The sequence below is a fragment of the Cyrtonyx montezumae genome, unplaced genomic scaffold (genome assembly GCF_038088225.1).
Source record: "Cyrtonyx montezumae isolate F1298 unplaced genomic scaffold, pur_monq_1.0 scaffold_19, whole genome shotgun sequence".
Lineage (NCBI taxonomy): Eukaryota > Metazoa > Chordata > Aves > Galliformes > Odontophoridae > Cyrtonyx > Cyrtonyx montezumae.
In genome coordinates this window covers 3703779-3724480 of record NW_027071925.1, presented here as the reverse complement: position 1 = coordinate 3724480, position 20702 = coordinate 3703779, and the positions used below count along the sequence as shown (strand labels likewise).

The 20702-nt window shown below is 46.4% G+C and overlaps 1 protein-coding gene across 10 annotated transcripts; it reads right to left on the bottom strand.

The window, feature by feature from the left end:
- Window positions 1-169: 169 nt before the first annotated feature.
- On the bottom strand, window positions 170-20525 carry EXOC7 (exocyst complex component 7). Of its 10 annotated transcripts, XM_065735203.1 has the most exons (22): window positions 20383-20519; window positions 19944-20009; window positions 19555-19739; window positions 18827-18932; window positions 18064-18286; window positions 16021-16188; window positions 14975-14986; window positions 10863-10955; window positions 9817-9885; window positions 8377-8522; window positions 7921-8073; window positions 7151-7249; window positions 6512-6574; window positions 6128-6194; window positions 4486-4524; window positions 3405-3470; window positions 2594-2714; window positions 2107-2202; window positions 1741-1804; window positions 1173-1214; window positions 863-996; window positions 170-420 (listed from the first exon to the last, which is right to left on the bottom strand). In XM_065735203.1, the coding sequence occupies exons 1-22, from the start codon at window positions 20440-20442 to the stop codon at window positions 318-320; spliced, it is 2175 nt and encodes a 724-aa protein (XP_065591275.1). In that variant the 5' UTR covers window positions 20443-20519; the 3' UTR covers window positions 170-317. The 10 variants fall into 10 exon arrangements, with proteins under 10 accessions (XP_065591275.1, XP_065591274.1, XP_065591276.1 ...); XM_065735202.1 differs by lacking the exon at window positions 14975-14986 and having other exon boundaries at window positions 20383-20525; XM_065735204.1 differs by lacking the exon at window positions 4486-4524.
- Window positions 20526-20702: the final 177 nt, after the last annotated feature.

Genomic DNA, 20702 nt, shown 5'->3' with positions numbered 1-20702 from the left:
TAAAGAAAAGGGCTGTACCCATAAGGAGTCACACTCTGTGTCAGCTGTGGATCTAAATGTATTTATAAAGGAGCCTGAAGATGTACAGATATAAACCTCAAGACACAGCACTGCAGTGCACATCTTCAACACTTGCTTAGTATCCAGAGAAAATAAAGACAGCAGGAGGTAGTGTTTCCACAGGTTTATAAATCTGATAAATACAAGTATAACACCCTGCCCACAACAATGGGGCAGGGGAGAAGGGAAGGGAGTCACAAAGGTTGCTGAAAGAGCACTGACTTGTACTTGGCAGATGAAGAGTACAAGCTGTAGGTTTATGCTGATGTGTCAAACAGCTTTTCAATCATCTCTCCCACCTGGTCAACCTGGTATTTGATGTACTTCTCGGGGTTCTTGGTGAAGGGCACGTTGCTATATCTGCAAAGGAAAACAAACCCCACGTAGCAAGCATTAACCCTTGCCTCCTCTTCTCCACACTGAGTGAGGCTGCTCCCACCTGTATCCTTCCTCTGCTGGAGAAAATCAGCTCCACTCCAGCATGATCCACTTCAATCTGATAGGATATCTTGTAGGAAGCAAGCTCTCTTGCTTCCTACAGTGGGTCTCCTGAGGTTGACATGAACAATCTAAAGAAGCTTAGAGCTTTGTGCTAACTAGAACACCTGCACTCACTGAGCAAAGAATCAGGGTGACAAGCAAATGTTGACAACTAATAGAATTCACCCTGGAGATGTTTTAATGTGTGAGATAGAAAAGCTGAGACAGGACAGCAGAAAAGTGCCTCACCTCTGGATAGCCTAAGCCCCCAAGACTTCAGTAAATCCACAGAAGAGATGCCAGTGTTGCAAGAGGTTCTCACCTGTTCAGGAAGGCACCATAGGTCTCTTTCACAATGGTTTTCTGTGCCCGGCGAATTTTGTCTCGTTGCTCCACGTCTGGGATGGCCCAGGCTTTCTGGATCTTGCACAGCTCTTCCAGCCCATCATTAAAGCCCTGCCCAAAATAAAACCCAGTGAGTCTCTCAACTGTAACTGTGTCTCTATTGCACTGTTCTTCCCCTCCATACCACCACTGGACAGGTCTCCTCCTTAGGCAGATCTTAGTTCTATCCCTGTTTCTCTGTCCCAGTCAACCACAGGATGTTCTCATGCCATCTTGTGCCTCCTTACCTTAAAGCGTTCCTTTATCATCTGCCTCTCCTTATCCTTGAGCTGCAACAAGGAAGGAAAGGATTTTATTTCATCTCCAGAAGTAAAAGTCCAACATCACTGCCCACAGATTCCCCATCCAACTAACTGAAATCCTACCTAATAGCTCCAGCTCCCCCTCCTAAAGCAGGAAGGGGAAAAAGCCACAGTGAGCACTGCACCCTACGCACAGCAACTGGCTTTCATCTGAAGTACATTTAGAGAGGGTAATTTTCAGCCAGAACAGGAATAAAAATAGAATTCTTTATGCTTTGAGCCCTTTCTAAGGAAAGGCGTCTAGCTTTTGCAAATCCAAAAGAGCAGCATTTGCTCAGGTGAAAAGACTGGAGGTAGAAATTAAAAAGATTTGTGTGAATCTGGACGAGGGAGATTAGAAGGCAGTGCTGTTCTCTATCTTGTCCCAGACACAGTACCCACTCCTCAGAGCAATACTGATATGAGATATAATGAAGGTTTCTGGGAATTTTTGAAAATGACAAAGAAGTGGCAGTTTCGATCACCTAAAAACCATCCTTGTCCATCCTCTCACCTTCACTCCTGGTTGAAAGACAGGCAGATTTCTCTCCAAGATGTAATCCGTCACCTTTAACCAGCTGAATTCAAAATGAGACAGGAAAGGAGCAAAGAGAAGGAGTTAGTAACATCTCACCAGAGCAATCATGCTCTCATTTATGAGCCAAAGGACAAACTGGATAAAGCACCCACCAAAGCCTTCCACAGTGACCACTTTCTAAGTTAGATTAATCGCTTGGGAAACACAATATTTGGTTTTGGTTTCAGACTTGTTTCTGTTTTAGGTGAATCCCTCCCACTCTCCACCAGCATTGGCCACGAAGCTTTCAAAAGCTCTTAAACTATGACAAAACTGAGGAAAGAAGTGAGGATGCCACGTGACCTGCGCTGGTAGGTCTGGATCTGCTGTTCAATGAGCTCCCGGTAAGACCTCTCAGCTGTCTTCTGTGTCACAGCTACCAGCTGGATCAGCTCAGACCTGAAACAAGAACAGAAGACATGAGGAAGCACATGAGCCAGCTGCTATCAGTGAGATCTTGTGTGCCTTTTTACTGCAAAGGGACCTTGAAACGCACAAACTGGGGGACAGGAGGTACTCCAAGTTGCTTTCCAAAGCAACAATGTCAGTCCTCTCAAGATGAAAGGACTGTCTGCAACACAAGGCATTTCTGATGCTTTCATCCTCCATTCTTACATAATGTAATATTTATATAAAGGGCAAAGGTTTCAAAAGGGCAGGCTCAAGAATGCAATAAAGCAGAGTTGGGATAGATGTGAAAGTAAATGCACCCAATACACCAGAGCCTGCCTGAAAACTGTCCTTAACATCAGCCTGGACTTCAGAGGGATCAACTCTGATACATACTTACTTCTCCAGAGATTTCAGAATGTAGTTGTAGTTGTTGTGTAGAAAAATGGCACTCAAAGCTGGGTCTTCATAAACCTTGGATTTACTAAGAAGGTTAAGCTGCAAGTTGCCCAGCACCTTGCCTTAAAGAGGGAACAACAGAGGATGAAAAGTTGTGCAGTGAGATTTCTTGTTACTGGTAATTCAAACAGAGTGCTTTGTGCTGCTCCTGTGAATCCACAGCACAGCAAACAGCACAGCCCCAACTAAATGTACAGACAAGGGTACAACCATTTGTACCTAGCAATCCTACAAGCTGTACACAGATCCCTCCTCCTCAAGTCACCAAAATCTCCTAGTGAATTAGGGCTTGGTTACAGCTGGCAGCACTGGAATAAGTTCCAGGTCCAGCATGGGTGATCAGACAGCCTCACCACAATACAGGCTCATCCCAGGGAACCTGGCAGACCTGGCCACTATTACAACAGGTCACTTTGAGGCAGTACTGTGAACTCATCTCAACGTCTTACTGTTAAACAGAAAACGGAGATTTTACAGAGGCCCTGCTGCAGTCGGGTGGGATTAAAGGCAAGAACAGTGTAAAAATAGTTTAAGGCAACTGATGAGAAAAGCAAAATGAAATTCTGAATTGTACTTCGTCTTGCTGAATTGTAGCAGGACAAAACACCCAGTCTGACCACTTCTATCCAATGCCTGCATAATAGTCCAGCTCAAACACGGAAAGATCACACAGAGTACAGAGTGCTCTTCACCCAAGAAGTCAAGTGAAAAACAGCCCAATGCAAATGTGGGAAGGTGTGCAGAGTACTCACAGATGTAGGTACTCAGCAGCCTCCTGCTGAACTCCGAACTGTAACTACTAGCTGAAGAGCTGGTCTCTGAAAAGGAAAGTTTCAGGCCAGTTAACATGCCATGGGAAAGAGAAGGGCATATGTGGTCAGCCTGATTCTCTGCAGACAAGCCCCTTCCCTGTTGCTATGGAATTAGTGCTGAGCTCCTGTTGACAGTGAAATTAGCTCCCTGCTTCAGTGATGATTGTCAGTGGATTATCCAGGGTGAGGATGATGCTTGCATCCGCATCAGGTGCTGAGCACCTTGGCAGAAACCTCTCCTTTCCCTAGTGCTCACAGGACATCCTCCACCCTCCCTGTCCTTTCCCCACCACCCAAAAAGGGGTTTTAAGCAACAGCAATCTGCAGGCAGAGAATAAACGAGCTGTTAACAGCAGGCATACAACAGTAACGAAACAAGCAGAAGAGCTCTGGAAAGTTTCAGCCATCCCCATGGTTGCTGAAATGGCCTGCTCTCTACAAGGGACCACACCAGCATGAACACCTGCTCATATGCAAGCAGTGACTGTGGGCTGGCACGTGTTCCTCTGTCTGTGCACCAGAGGGATGGTTTTCTGCCCGAGTGCTTGTGGACTTGGGACACGTGGGGCAGCTATCTCCTTCCCCCACCAGAGTGTTTGGCAGCCAGGCCTAGCTCGGGTGGCCTGAGTTCTTAAGCAACCCATGGGAAAGGCCTCAGGGCTCCTGTTGCCAGGAGTTGGACAATGAGGAACCAAGCACACATGGGATAAAGCATGACACCAGCTGGGCCAATTTGCTACCCATGCCAAACAGACTCAGTGCCATGAGAGTGCCTTTAGCCTGTTTCAGCTCATGTGGCATCCCTCTTTGTCTGCAGGTGACAAGCCCTATTCTCTTCAGCCCATTGGCAAGAGTTACTTACCCTCCCCTCCCCTTTTTCCCTTTTCAATTATGTGTCTCTCCCTTTCTCTTTTTCCTTTTATGTGTTAATTTATTTATTACTCCTGGAGAACAAAGAATTAACATACATCACAAGTGTCCAAGGCAATATAAGTGGGTATGTGAGGGTAAGTCTGCTTACCTCTGGGATCTAACGGAATATTGTATGTGTCCCCAAGAACTAAAAGGATTAAGGAAGAGCAGAGAGAAAAAGGGGAGGGAGGAGAGAGAAAAAGAAATGCAAAGCGCAAAAACACAGGTTAGAGACCACCTTCCCTTTGAGAACTAAGCAGATATTAACACAGAGCAGCCACAGACAGTTACACAGGAGAGCAGGCAGGATTCCCTCCAAGGCCACAAATGGAGCTGGAAATCATGGAGAAAAGGCTGAGCCTAACCTCCTTCCCCTGCTAGAGAGATGGTTTGTATTGTCATTGCACTTAGCAAGATACCTCACCCCAAGTCAGTCCAAGCTACCTTTTGAGGCAAAACAAAGCCTTCTTGTACATCAGCAGCACTTCACTGGTCCTTGAAATGAACTGCATGACCCATGGGACCTCTCCAAGAAGCTAAGTAAAGCCATCTCACCCTCCTCTGTGTGGTTAATCACAGCCCTGCTGAGCTGCTCAGCAGGCAGTGAAAGCATCAGATTGGAGACATTGCATTTAACTGATAAGCTTTGCTCTTGTTGTTACTACTTGAAGGGAACACTGCAGAAAAAAAAATATGCATGTGTTTCCCATCATTTGGGATCACAACAAGAGCTTCAATCTCAACTCCAGACACCCATATCTGAGCAGGCATCTGGAAAGTGTCATCAGAGATGCACCTTTGGGTGCAATTCACCATCCCAAAGCTGATGCCTCTGCTAACAGAAGTGAATTCTCCCAAATTTCTCTGATCTGATGATGCTCTGGTGATCTGAATGATGTCAGGTCACCTGAACAGGGACTATAATCTGACCAAAACTCAGTAACCAGAGTGCAACTCGAAATGAGAACAGCCTTGCTGTGCACTCAGGTCCTGTGCTGTGCTCCAGTTCTCCACCTAACCATCCTTCTCTCTTCTGACCTGTTGCAAAGCATGAGCTCTGTCTAGGCCCAGGGCTCACTACAGAGTCAGGAGCTGCTGTTCTGCACAGAATCAAGAGTCAAGCTCTAGTGAATAAGAATCAGCATCCTCAGCATCCTGTTAAATGAGGCCAGCGCTCTCAGATTTCAATACACGTACTTACTTCTGGAACTAGTTTCTTTAGCAGTGCCAAGAGTAGAGCTAAAACTTTTCCCTCTGATAACTTTTGATGGCACATGAATTGCTCAGGAGTCCCACCCTGACAGTGGCTGGATGCTGAGGAGACTGTTCTTGCTACTGCTGTTGCACTCTAACCAGAGAGCGTGGCAGAGAAAGAAGGCAATTCATCACCTCACAGCTCAGCTACAGCTAACTCAGATAAACCTTGCTTCAGTATAGTCACAGGGAATTGGTTCTGTGTCAGATTTAGAGCTAAATATATGCTGTCTAAGGCATCCTCCTCTCTCAATACCAGCAACCTGATAAGTACCTGATAACAACAAAGGTGGAAGGTCAGCAGGGAAACACTCTGCATACCTTGGAGATCTCCAGAAAACCATCTATATGGTCACGGCAGATTTGAGGAATGCAACACACCACAAGGCAAAGGACAGGAGGAGAACTAGTTCACAGTGCACACTGAGGATTTTAGGGAACATGTCCAGATGATTTGGGGAACAAACCATGTGCCCAAGTAAGCCCCATGCACATACCTTGAGATGCCAGCATGGCACCTGCTGTCTCCTGGAAATCCAACAATTGCTGTAGGAAAAGGATGGCCTGGAAGAGAGGAAGGAAGTCAAGATACACACTGTCCATTGTTTTTATGCTCTGCTATTAAGGACCATGAAGGAACACATTCCTCCTTACTCAAAAACCTTCAAAAAAACAGATTACTATGCTCTTTTGAATTGCTGGGTTTTACCCACACAATCACATCACACCTTAGAGAAGGTAACCAGCCAATCTGTCCATGCAAGTCCTTCTAACACCAAGACAGCTTAATTTAAAACCAGAAATTTCCCATCTGCTCTTTCTAAAACCTTTTCAGAGGTTGTTTTTGACTAAGGATGATTCAAATCATCATCTTCACGTACGTTGCTGGTGAGTTCATGAACTGTCCCATCTTTTGGCATGTTATACTCCTTGTCTGGATCATTCTAAGAAGGAAGAAAGAGACATACAGTGAACACATAATGAAACTGAAAGCATCTACAATACAACTACTGCTGCAAGCAGGCTGTAGGCATGGCCACTTAGCCTACCAACGCCTCCATATTTGTCTCTCACAGTGCCACCTCCTGGTGCTCGGTAAACACAGCTCCTGAGCACTGGCAGCTCAGGATCACAGAGATTGTTCAGGACGTGCCATCGAAAGTTCAGCTTGCTTACAGGTCACTGCATTCCCCAGCCCCTCCTGTCCCTCACACAGGGACAATTTAACCTGAGTCCTCCAAAACTTTTCAAGTCAGCAATTTTCCTTTCTTTTCAATCGGGGTTACATTTGGAGATTTTATGTGGATATCTATATTTCTTGTATTTGAAACCAGCAGCCAGTGTTCAGTACTTGCATCTGATCCTCCAATACGATCCAGCAAGCAGAGCCCTGCTTCTGAGTCAGAAAGTAGGTGGTCTCATTCATGGAAAGTGGAAAGCTAAACTGGGAGTTCTGCTCAGAAAACCTCCCTTTCTAAACTTGCTTGTTTTGCTAGAGAGAACAGCAAGGGTAATCCTACCTTAATGTTGTCAGCAAACTCCTCCAGTGCCTTTGCACCAGTTGTCTCCATGGAAGTGATCAGCCCTGGCAGTTTGTTCTTTGTGCCTGCTGCAGTTCCCTGAAATAGTCCCATAACAGATCAGAGAAAGAAAACAAGCAGTATCTAACCCTTTGTACAGCACCTATCCTTCTTTTCCCCTCACATCCAATCATCTCATTCAGCACCTATCAAAAGTATATCTATAGCCCTAATCAGCAATGAGCAAAATCCTGCATTCTTTGGACTGCCAGGAGAAGATGCTGTGACATAAATGACAGCCAGGACTTGCTCCCTCGTATTTTCTCTTGTGCATACCTGACACAGCAGGCTGGTGCATCAGCTCTAGCTGGAAGCAGATGGAAAAGAGCCTTGCTAAACATGGATGCCACATCTGATACCTGGAGAACCTTGTGTCGTGGTCCAAGCAGGCTCTCCTCAGAGGAGGTCATCTTCCAGATGTCAGCAAGCACAGTTTAAACTAAGCTCAACAGTGCAATGTCAGAGATAAAACTCTGCAGCAGTCATGTATACTACAGAATGTGTAGACAGCCCATCACCAGGCCATGACAAAGTAGAGAGAACTGCTGCTGGCCCAGCATCACAGAAAGAAGCAACACTGGGAGTGACAAATGCAGCTGTGCTGAAGGACAGAGGCAACGCTGCCTTGTTCAAAGCCACTGAAGTCATCTCTTTCAAAGTTCTCCAGAAAACCCAAGTGATACGATTGCCTTCACTCCCATCATACTCACCTGCAAGACCTGGTCAAATTCTGGTTTCATCTGCTTGAGGTGCTTGAGGATGGGGAAGATTGTGAGCACAGCTGAGTAGTCATGTCGGATGATGGCTTTCCGGGCTGCTGAGACAATGTTATCTCCCTCCATGATCAAGTTATCTAATGACTCCTGTAACAAAGCCAGTCAGACAGAAGTAAACTGTGACTTCTGCCCGTGCAACACAAGGGGCTCAATGCAGGTAATCAAGTATGTAAATTTAGCTGTCCTTTGTGGTACCCAGGCTCAGAGCACACGCTCTCCATGGCCACCTGCACTGGTTCCTTGCACAGGTCTGGAAGGACAGCATTAACAGTGCTGGTGCTCTAGGGCAGCCAGAGCAGATGGAAGAATCCACGTCCTCATAATGAAGAAGGGAAAAAGAATCTGTATGTTTTCTTTAAATTGGATACCAAGGGGAGAGGCCCAACTGACCTGGATGAGGGAATCAAAAGTCTTCTTCTGGTGGTGCTCTGGGACGATTTCTGTCAGGAGCTGGTACTCACTCTGGGCCAGTTTGACAAAGGCACTCACACAGTGAATATATGCATCGATCTCGATGTCGAACACATCATCCCTCCCTGAAAGGGCAAGATGTTTTTAAGAGAACCAAATAGGCACTGAGCTTCCAGCAGCTCTGTTCACTCCAAGGCCTTGGATTACACAAAAAGCACACGGCTCTCCTTAAACAGGCAGTTCTGGCTTTGTGCCCATCCTGGTGTGAAACCAAGAGCTGCTCCCTTGGTTTGTGCATGGAAAGCTACGCACACCCCAGAGGAGGCATGCAGAGTCATCTGTGGTTCAGGAAACTGACACATCAGGATAACAACAGCTCTTCCCAGCCTTGTGACAGAAGGCATGTTTGAAGCTCTTCTGGGATGCAAACAAAATTTAAACAAGGGCTTGAACACAGAGTACTACACTAAGGAATGTCTGAGGTGAATTATTCAACATCTTTGCTTGTATTTTTAGAATTCCTTATCTCCATTCGTCAGGTAGATGACGAACTGCCATACTGCATCAGCATTTCTGGGAAAGCAAGGCTGTAGTGGAAGGCAGCCTCTCCACATAGGCAGTAACTAAAGAGAACAGGCAGATGAACTACTAAACCCTATGATACAGGAACATAAACACAGCAAGGTGAGGTATCTGCCACAAAATGTTGCACACAAACGTGAATATTCAAATTCTTAGCATATGAATGCCTCAAGACCCAGCAGGGAAGCTATATGGTAGGCATAAGAAGTGCCAGTCAGATACAAAGGCACACACCAACTCATGCCAGCCACTAGCTGGATTTGCCAACAAGAAAGACACAAATGGACTCACATCATCCTGCATTACTCAGATTCCTGTAGTAACAGCTATAGAACAGCAAAATTAATGCAGAGAGTCCTTCTCTAAGCTGCAGGTTGCTGCCTCCCTCCTGCCAGCAGCATCAGTAACTACAGACAGAGAAAGAACCAACACTGACAGGTACCTCGGGATGATCTTTTAAAAGTTCAGGCCAGCAAGTGACAAGCAAATGTGATGTGGTATTTACATGTGGCCTACGGTGTACTACAGATGTGATCCCTGTTTGCTTCACTTCAGCACTAACCAAGCCAGTAGCTACCTAGAGGAAAGAGCCCCTCAGCATGGTGGCCATCAGCCTTCACTTAGGCAAAACTGGGGTCCCCTGTTTGAGGGCTCGGGGTGTGTGCAATTAGTAGGAGTGAACTCTCCTGAGAAGAGCCAGAGCTTCACAGCCAGAGCAGGCCCATGCTCCAGGACAACCATGTAGACAAGCAGCCTCTGGCTACAAGACTACTGTGAAACATGCTGAAAAGAAGGGATGTTAAGCAGCTTGTTACGAAGTGACAACACGGTACTTACCAGCAACCGGCCCATGCTTGTCGCTCAGGGTATCGGAAAGGTGTTTAACTCGTAAATCATGCTCATGACCTAGTGAGATGTCAGCCGGCACAAACAGAAGGCGCGATTTATCCAGGGTGGTTACAGCACGGGTGCTCACACTGGCTGCTTCAAGCTTGGATTATTTCATCAGATCGACATTTTTTTCCCTACACAGTCCCGGGAACTCTACCTAACCACATCCCTGTATGGGGCTATGGAGCAATAGCAACCCTCTGAAACCTGATGAGAAGCGAGAGTTCGATCATTTTCTGGGCCAAAGGTGTTGCTTGAATATCCTCAGAGTCATAAGCTCTGAACAAAATAGTAGGCACCAGAAGTCCAATTTGTACCATAACAAAACAAATTCAAAGCCCATCTCCTGCTCAGCACTGGGAACACTTTTTCTCCCCAGTGAGTGATTCTAGTCACTGTCTGGGACTCAGTAGACTACAATGTAGGTGCTGAAGAGATCCACTTCAAATGAATGCATAGCAGGAGTTAAAAAGGTCTTACAGATGCTCTGAAGCAAGAGACCTTCCCTCTCTAATAAGATCTCTATGAGCACAGGAGATTGGAATATGGAAGGAGACCATTCAGGTAGGTCTTCACAGAGAAGATGCCCAGGCACGATGCATTTGGCTCCCTGTGGTGTGACACTTCTACATCAGGTTTGGAAAGGTCACTAGGAAACTGAATGTCTCAACGAAGTCCAGGCAAAAAGAAAAGAACAGAAACACCACAGGCAGATGTCACCAGAGCAGAGCTTCCATTAGCCATGTTCTTACGATGGACTGACTGCTTTAAGGTAAGATTCCTCTCCATTTACAATTACGTGCAGAGACTTTGAAATTTAGACACTAAATTCAGAGATGTAATTTGGCCCCTCAGTACCTCCCCAGCTCCCCAAGGATAGCTCTATTTACGATGCTGTCCACCAAGCACTTGGCTATTGGAAGCCCCACCTGGAAAAGCAAGGCTGATAACACAGAGAAGCTCAAAGGTGAAGTAGCTCGAGCTGTGATTACCTTCCATAGGAATGAGGTTAGAGGCCCCCTTTTTCCCATCTAGACCATGCTGAGAGTACTGTTTCAGAAGGTTCTGAGCCTTACGGATCGTGCCTGTCACCAGAGCCAGAGAGAAGAGACAAGAAGACCTAGAAAATGAGTGAAAGAAAACAAACCCAGAACACCAGCCCTTCACCAGCAGCTGTCACCTGGGCCCAGCGAGAGGATGCTGGGCACCAATGAGCATGCTCAGTACGGGAAGAACCCAAAACTCATGTCCAAGTGTACTGACACAATGGCATTTTCAGGTTGCCTCCCTTCTTCAAGGGGAGTCCATGAAATTCAGCCTAAGCTACTGAGTCAGGGAGCACTCACGTCACTTTGGTGAAGTGGAATCTTACCAGAGCTCCCTCCTTCCCTGTCATGTTTTTACTTGGGCTGATGCTTTGCAGCCAAGCCTTCCCTGTGGTGTGGACAGTTTCCATCCAGCACAGCATCGCCTGCTCCCAGAGCCACAGTGCAGCTCATCCTCAGAGCTGCAGGAAGAGGTGCCCTTCTGAGGGGTATTTTCTGAGCATGCTCAATACAGATCCCCACAGCCAACACAAGGAATTATCTCTGGCATTCCTTGAAGCGATTAAAGAGCAACAACCTCGGGACTCAAGAGAGCAATTGCAGCAGCAATTCCCATCACAGGAATCATAGAATAACGGATGCTGCCCACCCATGTCTAACTCATATTAAGTCACCCTAATCCCCAAGGCACTTTTCTTCTAAAGGAACTGTGAATCAATTAAAACCATGGAGAAAAAAATAACACTCGGTTAAAAGATTTGTACTTAACACAAACATGAAAAAAAACAGACAGAAGTGAACAAAAACCAGTGCAGGATAAAGAGCTGGAAAGCACGCACAAAAAGCATCATTGGGACAACCAGAAACTAAGCACTGCTTCCACGTTATAAGGTTAGTGGTCATGCAACAAGCTACAGTGATCATAAGCACATGGACATACTGTCACAGCAGAGCTTCACCACTGCCTGCACAACAGGGAACAGAAAGCTTTAGGAAGGCAGAGGACTCTCCATAGAAAACCCAGGTGAAATAGAATTGGGCTGAGTAAATGAAAAAGGATCAAAGAAATAAAAAACAGGGCTGCCAACAACACTAAGAATCATCCCTCTATTTTAAAGCAATAAATGCAGAAAATGCCTACATCCAGCAGTACATGTTAACCACAGTGCAGGCAGGAAATGAGTGCTGACTGCCAGAAGCTGAGGACAGCTAACCCTGGAGGAAAAACAAGAACATGCTGCAGAACAGCACCCTGAGGCACACACGGGGCACTGCACTGCCTCTCCAAACCCTAACTCTAGGCACTGACCAGTTCCAACACCCACCCCACCTAGGGTCATCTTGAAAAGGACTCCCTACACTGACACCTTTTGGCACAGCTCATCTTCCTTGGCCAGCTCCTTCACAAACCCTCTCACACCAGGGCTCTGTGCTTTCTGGCTCTCCAGTCCCTGATCCAAACCCTACACAGTGCCCAGGTGTGTGGCATGATTGAACCATCACATCTCACAGACACAGCTTCTCAATCTGAGCAACACAGAAACGGCTCAGAGGTTCCCAGGGAATTACCAAGGTGCCTCTCCAGGGCTTGCAATAAGCAGGAGAACATCAATCTGTACACCACATTACGCTGGCAGGAAAATTCTAGACCCACACCAGGCAAGTGGAACGACTCATGACCTTGTGATGGACTCACTCTGAGCTTCCTCCACGTGATCATGTGAGAGGGAAGAACAACATCACTTCTTCCAAACCTCCTGAGGCTTTTCACACCCAACTCTTCCACTTCACTCCCAGCTACTTTCAGAAACCTTGGGCACAACAGTAAGTTCCCTGAGCAAGCAGGGCAGGAGCACGCCCTGTCAGTATGCACTAAGCTCTTGATTACTGCTGATGCCACGGCACAGCTGATGAGCAGCAGCTCAATTCAGGTGCTGTTCTTCCACCAGTTCTTTCATCTTGCCTACCTGCTTTCAACCATCCAGAGGGTTAAGAAATAAAAAATAAAAAAAATGTAGGAGAGGAAAATTGGTTTTTAAATCAAGCAGACAGTACTGCTGCTGCCAGCAGCAGGATCTCTCCTCGCAGGGATGTAGTGCACTTCTCCACAGCTCACCCCCATGTTTTTTTCTCTGATGAAAGCTGAAACATCTGTCTTCATTTACATAAGCACAATTACCTGTGTACACACAGACACACACCCCAGATGTTTGTGGACATCACTTCAGTGCTGCCTTTTCCCCCTTACTTAGCATTGTAATTAGCCTTTAATGGATTCTAGTGCAAAACAAATGCTTTTGTTCCATGATTGCTTTCCCTTGTTAGGCAGCCCTCAGACCGAACAGGATGGCATTTCAGCTACTAATGAAAGCATCACATTCGAGCCAGGCAGTGATCAATATGGGAAGCAGGAACAGGCTCTTTATTCTGTCACACAAAGACTGAACACAGCCTGTCTTCAGGTAGCACCCTACTGCTAGGTAAAACTGAACTGCTAAGGAAGCAAACTGGGAAAGAGCTCCCAGCAAACTGCTTAAAAAATAATAATAATACATAATAAAAGCCAGGGATTTCTCCAAGTCAACTCGGCAAGTTTCAGTTAAGAGGAGATGATTTGGCTTTAGAAATCTGACCGCTGGAGGTGCTTCTAATTGCATGCTTTAACAAGAGGGACAGTGCAGGGTACACTAACAAATGAAGCAGTGATGGAGATGGAGACTCTCTGACACAATACAAGGACATGGAGTACAATCTCCAGAATCCAGCACACTGTCTGGGGGAGGGAGACGTTTCTGCCTCATTACTCTGTCCCTAAGAACTTGCTTTCCCTTTAGCTGCAACTTCCCTTCTGCTTTGTTCTGTGGGTAAAAAGGTTATAGAACATCAGATTTAGTTTGTTATTGATCCCTTGCAACAGGTTAAAGTGTGCGCTGGGGTGTGCACTGGGATATTCTTCCCTGAGGATCAAAGAAACCAACTCCCTTGTTGAAACAGGGAGAAAACCCCTCACCCAAACCACAATTGTGTGGGACTTTCCTTAATGCAACAGCATGGAAAAAATATATAATTACTTGTCCATAATTGAACAAAAAACAAAACGAAGTGAATCAAACATCACCAGATGAATATTATTATGAAGAGAATCACTGTACCAGCATGGAAAGAACATTAGACTTTCATCTCAGGAGCTGTCCTTGGAAGCTGATAGAACTGCAGAAATACTGGTGAATCTTAGCTTGAAGATTATCCTTCCCTACTATCTAATTTCATTACAATTTAATGCCACTTGAGATAGGTGCCATATAAGGCTTAACCACTCCTGCCCTTCAAGGGCCACAGTCTGGTTCTCTGTCCTTGTTCACAGAAGACTGGAGACAAATTAGGCACTATTTTTTCCCTGGGATTGACAATGCCCTCAGTAGATCATTTGAAATGCTCTTTCCTTCATACACTGTCAGCTGTGTGAGTACGTACAGGCTGTGCCCTGCGACTGCTACCTGACCCATCTCACAAACTGTGATTAAATAGAGCAAAAAGAAGCCAAAACCTCTTGGCAAGTTTCCAGCTGAGATATTCAGCAGTTTTGGATGCCCAAATGCATCCATTTTGGAGAAGCCTTGTTTGTAGAGAACAAAAGCTTACGTGGATTGTTTTCTATGTGCAAGCATCCAAGATTTGAGACTCATTACAAAAAAAAATACTAAAAAAACATTTTTAAAAGCTCCATAGGAATGTCAAGTGTGGTGTGAGACATCCCTTTGTCAGCAGAGAACTGCCTGACACGGGAACATCTGTTAAAATGCTGGCTGCATTCACCCACTGCAAATCACACATCAGCTCTCAGGAACAGCTCCAGGGCACAGCAGCAATGGCATGACTGATTTAAAAGCCCCAGATGGGTGATCTCTGGATGCAGACTCCTGCAGGCAGCTTTTCCTCTCCAAATATCCCAGGCACACCCTCTGCTTTAGCACCAAGAGGTCCAACAAAGTCTCTCCATTCAGAAGTAAAGAAAGCGAGCACCAGGGGCAGCACACACACACGTAGACATACATTACCTGGGATGAGGACTGCATTCACATCGGGATTATAAAAACAAACACAACACAATTAAAATGGATTTTTTCCCTCTCTCTCCCCACCCCATCTATTATCATTCTCTATCCACATTTCTTTGAACCTGTGGGAAGTGTATTTGGACAACATGGGAAAAATACTGGGCTGGGAGAGAGTTTTTGCCAAACAAACCCACAACAAGCCTTTCTTTTCTGGCTTCCATCACTATTTACTCTGGAGATAACAGGGTGCTGGGATAGACACGGAGGGACAGTGACACTGCTCCACCATGGGAGGCATGTGCTACCTTCTGCTGACCCTCCCCACCACGCTCCCACTAGATGGCATATTTCAGAGCCCAGAATCCCAGCAGCACACTCCAGATGGAGCAGTACTCAGGAATGACCGGTCTCATGAGCTGCAGACAACACAGTAAAACTCCATTGTGTGGGGAGAAAGAATAACTCAAGAGAATAACAGACAGGCTGAGGCAAAAGCCTTAGCAGTCCTTCCAAAATGTGATTAGTACAGCTCTGGATCTCATGTCTGTAGGCACCTGCCTAGTCCCTGCTTCAACTGGAGAATTCTGTTCCCTATAGCACAGTAGTAATTTACGAAGAACTAGTGATCAAAGTGACATGCTTTATCAGGCCTGAGTTTTCCATTTTGCTGTAACACAGGATACGTTCCATGTTCCAAGGCAATGACAAACATTCTCAAATCACATTAATTTCCTCCTCTCACAGGTCTCTTTTTACTGACCTCCTTTGTCAAGGTAATGGACTGCTCTTCCCCTGTATGCAGAGCCCACTGCACCTCTTTACATTGCCCAGACATCAGACCCAATGACTTGAGAAACAGAGATAAGATCTGTAATCTCAGTATTGAATCCAGGGCAGAGAAGAGGTGCTCATTTCTGAAATCCCATTCCTCCTCCCCCCTGGAAAGCACACAGAACCTGCTTCAGCACTGAGAGGTCCTGTACAAGTGTGCTGAACATCCAGGCAAGATGATATACTGTACAGAGATCCCCCATTTGGGGACTCACCTGGTCTCTTGATTGGCTTTTTGGTGGGAGTGTCCTTCCTCTTGTTCTGAATGGCAGGGGAGTATGGGACCCCTGTAGAAGAGCTGTTCTTACGGAAGTGGTCTTTCAGCCCCTTGATGGAGCGGTCGAGCTGGACAGAGCGGATTTGAAAGTACACTGTCATGAAATCTAAGGAGAAAAGGTAGGAACAGAATTATAGGCAAACAGGAAACACTACATGGCAAGAAAATAAATACACTGTTCCTGAAACACCAAGGCCCAAAGGGCAGTTTAACAGCATTGATGTGGAACCTAAATGAGGGCTTTCCCCTCCCAGAATAAAAAATCCAACAACTCTAAACCCAGAAAGAAACTAAAATACAAACAGACTCAATAGCAAGAGCAATGAGTTAGTGCAGAGGAGACAGATGTCTCTCTATCTCACAATAGAGAAACTGAAGCAGACAGATAACAACACAGATGGTGAAATCTGAAACAGAATCCAGGCAATCCCTATGAATCCTCCCTTCCTGCAGGAAACCCTTCCTGTCCTGCCACAGCTCTAAGGTTGACTTTGCAACCAAGAAGCCATAGAGTGTTCCATACCATCTTTCACCCCAGACTCAACCATATCACATCCAGGCCTTTCCTCCAGAGGGACACTTCAGAGGACAAGCTAATTAACCCTGTGCTCAGTACAGTGCTCTCCCTTTCCATCCTGTTTACTCTTCCTCCAGCTCCATCCCCTTTCCTTCTCCAAGTCACCAGCACACCTTGAACCTGTCTCTTCTCCAGCCCATGTCCCTCAGAACTCACTCTTCAAAAGTCTCTTGTATTTGATTCCAGCATACAGACCATCTTTCCACACTTCAGTCTCAGCTGCTGTCCTGATGATACATGAAAGTTGGAAATAATCTCCTATTTTCTTAAAAAATAAACAGGCTTCCTTCCTCAGCTGTACTCAGTCAGTCTTGCACCACAACCAACAGTAAATGCATGCCAAGACCAAGAGTGCACCAGTTTTGGAACTGATGGGAGATGTTTGTGCAAGACACTATGAAATCAATTCAAGCACTCCATTTCTAGCACAAAAGACTTCAAACAATTCTCAGGTTTCAGGGCCCACAGAGATTAAATAGGGGGGTTCACTGTCTGAAAGCAGAATACAAACTGCCTAATAAGAAATGAGCCACATATACTTCAGTTGTTTCCTTTGATCATGGAAAAATTCTTAAGAAGCTTTTAAGGCTGTCTGTCATACTTGCTTGGCACAGTAATCCCTGCTCAGAATTAAATCATTGGAGTTGGGGTAGCTCTAGTGGTTGCATGTATGTGAAAGAACAGCCTTCCTGTAACAGGTCCATTAAGTCACTCCATACCAAAGAAAATTCAATAATAAAGACACAGGTAAACTCTGATGCTGCAAAACAGGACAGAAAATATGTCTATCGACTGAAGAAAATATTCTGTGCTGCTTTTACAGCCCTTTTTTGGTCACATTTAATTAAAAAAGGTTTGTTCATACAAAGTCCACAAGAGGGGGAAAGTCACCAGTGCCTTGCTCTTTTGTGACATCTGAGCACTAGATGATTGCAGGAGTATTACAGCTGCAGGTTAAATAACACACTCCTGTCATAAATTTCTGCCACAGATCAGACTATACATTAAGATTTAAATTTGTGCTTTACATAGCTTCTGCTGTCATCAAATCCACAAGCAGATAATTCTGTTCAACTAACAGAGCATGCTTCAGTCCTACTACAAACAGTGTAAGAAAGCAGACTCTTAAGGAGATAGAAAGGAGACAGAGCCATTCTCCTGAAAGGTGCTACTGAGATGTTTGCTAGTTTTGCTGCTGCTAGCTACCTTTGTCAGAACAACTCATGCTCCATCAGCCCCAGCAACACATGAGCAGGCAGCTGGAGGTGTGATCCAGAAGCTCAGCTGCACAGCACCACAGGTGACCTCCAACACCCTGCTTCTGCTCTCAGCTTCAAGCGATGACAGTTGGAGAGCACTGACTTGAAATAAAACAACAAGAGAACAACAGGCAGCACTACCAACCTTGATTCCTGCCATTTTCCACCAGCCAGCCAGAAATGCGGATGACATCGTGCAGGACACTCTCTGGGAGGTGCTCCAGGGACATCTCCTCCTGTGTGTCCATTTCATCATCTCCACTGATCAGGTCCAGGATGAGGATGGGTGGGACAGGCTTGGTGTGTCGTGTCATCAAGCTGCGGAACTCTGATTCCAAGGACTCTTTTCCCCTCTCAAAGAGGGATTTCTGGCACAAAACAGCAGGGGACAGAAGAAGAACAAGGTTTCTGCAATCTGCAATCAGTCACTCACAAGTCTTTCTGTCTGAGATTGCACTTTCTGCCACGTTTCTAATCACTGTCAAGTACTGCATGCTTCAAACTCCAGTGCCTGTAGCTAAGAGACTTTTAACGACTTAGTTACATACAAAAATGCCTGGGAGTTGCTCAGTATACAAGTGGGATTGAAAAAGATCTCCCATTCTGCCCAAGCAATTGAAGGGCCGACAAGAGCTACTCAGAGGGAAAGTTCTAGCATCTCTACCTTGCATGTAGGGTGTATTTTTAGAAATCCTAATGACACAAAGCACGAAAGGAGCAAAATACCACAAGCAGAAATGCTGCTGGGTTCAGACTCAAACAGAAGCCAAAGCAGCCATTTTTTCAGCTGTGCCCAAACACCTTCTTTACCATGCAACAAGCCCATCAGCCTCTCACAGCCAGAGGGCAAGTGGCAGGGCTACAGATGTCCTGTCTCACCTATGCAAGCTTCAAGACCTGTGACCTACCACACGGTTCAGCTCCGGGCTGTCTGGATTATTGTCCTGAAAGTATTCCACTGCTTTCTGGATTTTGTCCATGCAATTCAAGTACTCCTCCAGCCTCCCAGTGGGGCTAAAAATAAAAGCAAAAATAAAAAGGACCAGAGGAAGCAAATACAAAGTCAGCAGCAGGACAGACTAGGGATGAAAATAATACAGAAAAAATAAATTGCTTTCTCTCCATTGAGAAGGAGTTTGTGAATTTTGTCTTGCCTCCACTCAATGACACAGCAGAAGAGCCAATTCACAAAATGCTACTCAGAAATTAGAGACTAGAAGCAAGCACAGACATACTGATGACTGAGTGCCCCAGAGAGACGGCCATCACACACCCCCAGAGGCTGAAAGCAGGCCCTAGGACAGCTTCAGTTCACCATGGAGGCAGGGACAACACAGACGGGTCATGATGAACTTCTGGGAAAAAGGCAAAGGAAAGAAGAGAAGCCACCAGTGATCGTGAGCTTCATATGGCAGCATGCGTGTAAAATCTGGAAGAGACATCAGTACAGAGACTGAGCAGACTCTGCCCTCTGGGGACTGCTGGAAGTCAAGTCAGGAAGCCCTCAGTGGGACTACTGGTGGAAGAGGAATGTGAGAAGAATACAAGGAAACTGAGTGTGCAGGGTCAGCACCTACCTCTGTCCCAAAAATCAATAGGATGAAGCACCCCAGCAAGACGTAGCTACTGAACTCACCCTTCCTTTATGATCTTCTCCGTGTCCTTAGCCACATGGTAGTAACTGATGACATGATCCAAGCAGGACAAGGTCTTCTCCACATTCTCCTGCAAGCGCTGTAGATTCTCTGTCTGTTTATGGACAGGGATGATTGAGTTCTCCAGCTTCATTAAACGACTTTCAAAGGAGGAAAGGATAGAAACCTACATGCCAAGAGAGACAAAAATTAGAGTAAGGCAATCAAGGACCTTCAGGCCCCACTTCTGCTCCAGGCTCTGATACAAACTGGCCATGGTTTGTTACTCTATATTTTGCAGATAAGCACAATGCCATCCTTGAATATGAGTTTTCCTAAGGATGAACAGACCCTGACCCAACATTACGGCTGAACTCCAAGGAACTCTTACCATGTTTTTTGTGAGCTGGTCGCTCTTCTCAAGACTCTCTTTGATAAAGGACAGAGTCTCCTCTTCCTGCAATTAGAATGAAAAATCAGCATAACCCAGGAGCGAGGCTGTTAAGGATTACTCACTTCTCTCCACTACCCCGAGCCCACGAGCACAATCCAAAACTAACGCCGTTATCACCCCAGTTCAGACCACACATCTCCCTCCCACCGCACAGCACAGGCACCACCCACACCCACAGCTGCTGGGATACAGCTGCGAGCCCTCAGAAAGCCGCCATGCCCCAGGAGCGGGCAGGTAGCACAAAAACACCCGTGGGCCCTGTGGGGACCCGGGGATGCCCACAGACCCCCGGCAGCCCCAGGCCCGCAGCCAGGCCCACCTCCGAGGCAACGCGCTGAGCCTGCAGACCCGGCCCCATACCCAGGCCCGGCCCCACCTGCTTGAGCTTGTCCTCGATCTCCCTCCTGCGGGCCGACATCTCCTCGGTGGGGATCATGGTGCTGCGGGGCGCCAGGGCCGCGCTCCACAGAGAAACCCCACTACCACAGCCCTCTTCCGGCCGGTCATCACCACGGCGCCATTTTGGGAGCGGCAAGGCGCGTTGCGCATGCGCAGAAACGCAAACTGCCATCTAGAGTGTGGCCTCCGGCACTGAGGGGCCGGAAAGAGAGCGGCGCTAGAGCGCAGACACCTTGAGTGTGACTGACGGGAGGGGGGAGCGCGCATGCGCAAAAGGATCTTTGGCAGCCACCTTGG

What these genes read in the sequence shown, in the direction of transcription:
- EXOC7 (XM_065735203.1), bottom strand. Translation starts at nt 20,442, where the DNA reads ATGATCCCCACCGAGGAGATGTCGGCCCGCAGGAGGGAGATCGAGGAC. An exon ending in TAACCTCATTCCTATGGAAG is followed by an intron (nt 9,886 to 10,862) that starts GTAATCACAGCT and finishes ACATCTCACTAG; the next exon opens with GTCATGAGCATGATTTACGA. An exon ending in CTTTTGATTCCCTCATCCAG is followed by an intron (nt 8,074 to 8,376) that starts GTCAGTTGGGCC and finishes GCTTTGTTACAG; the next exon opens with GAGTCATTAGATAACTTGAT.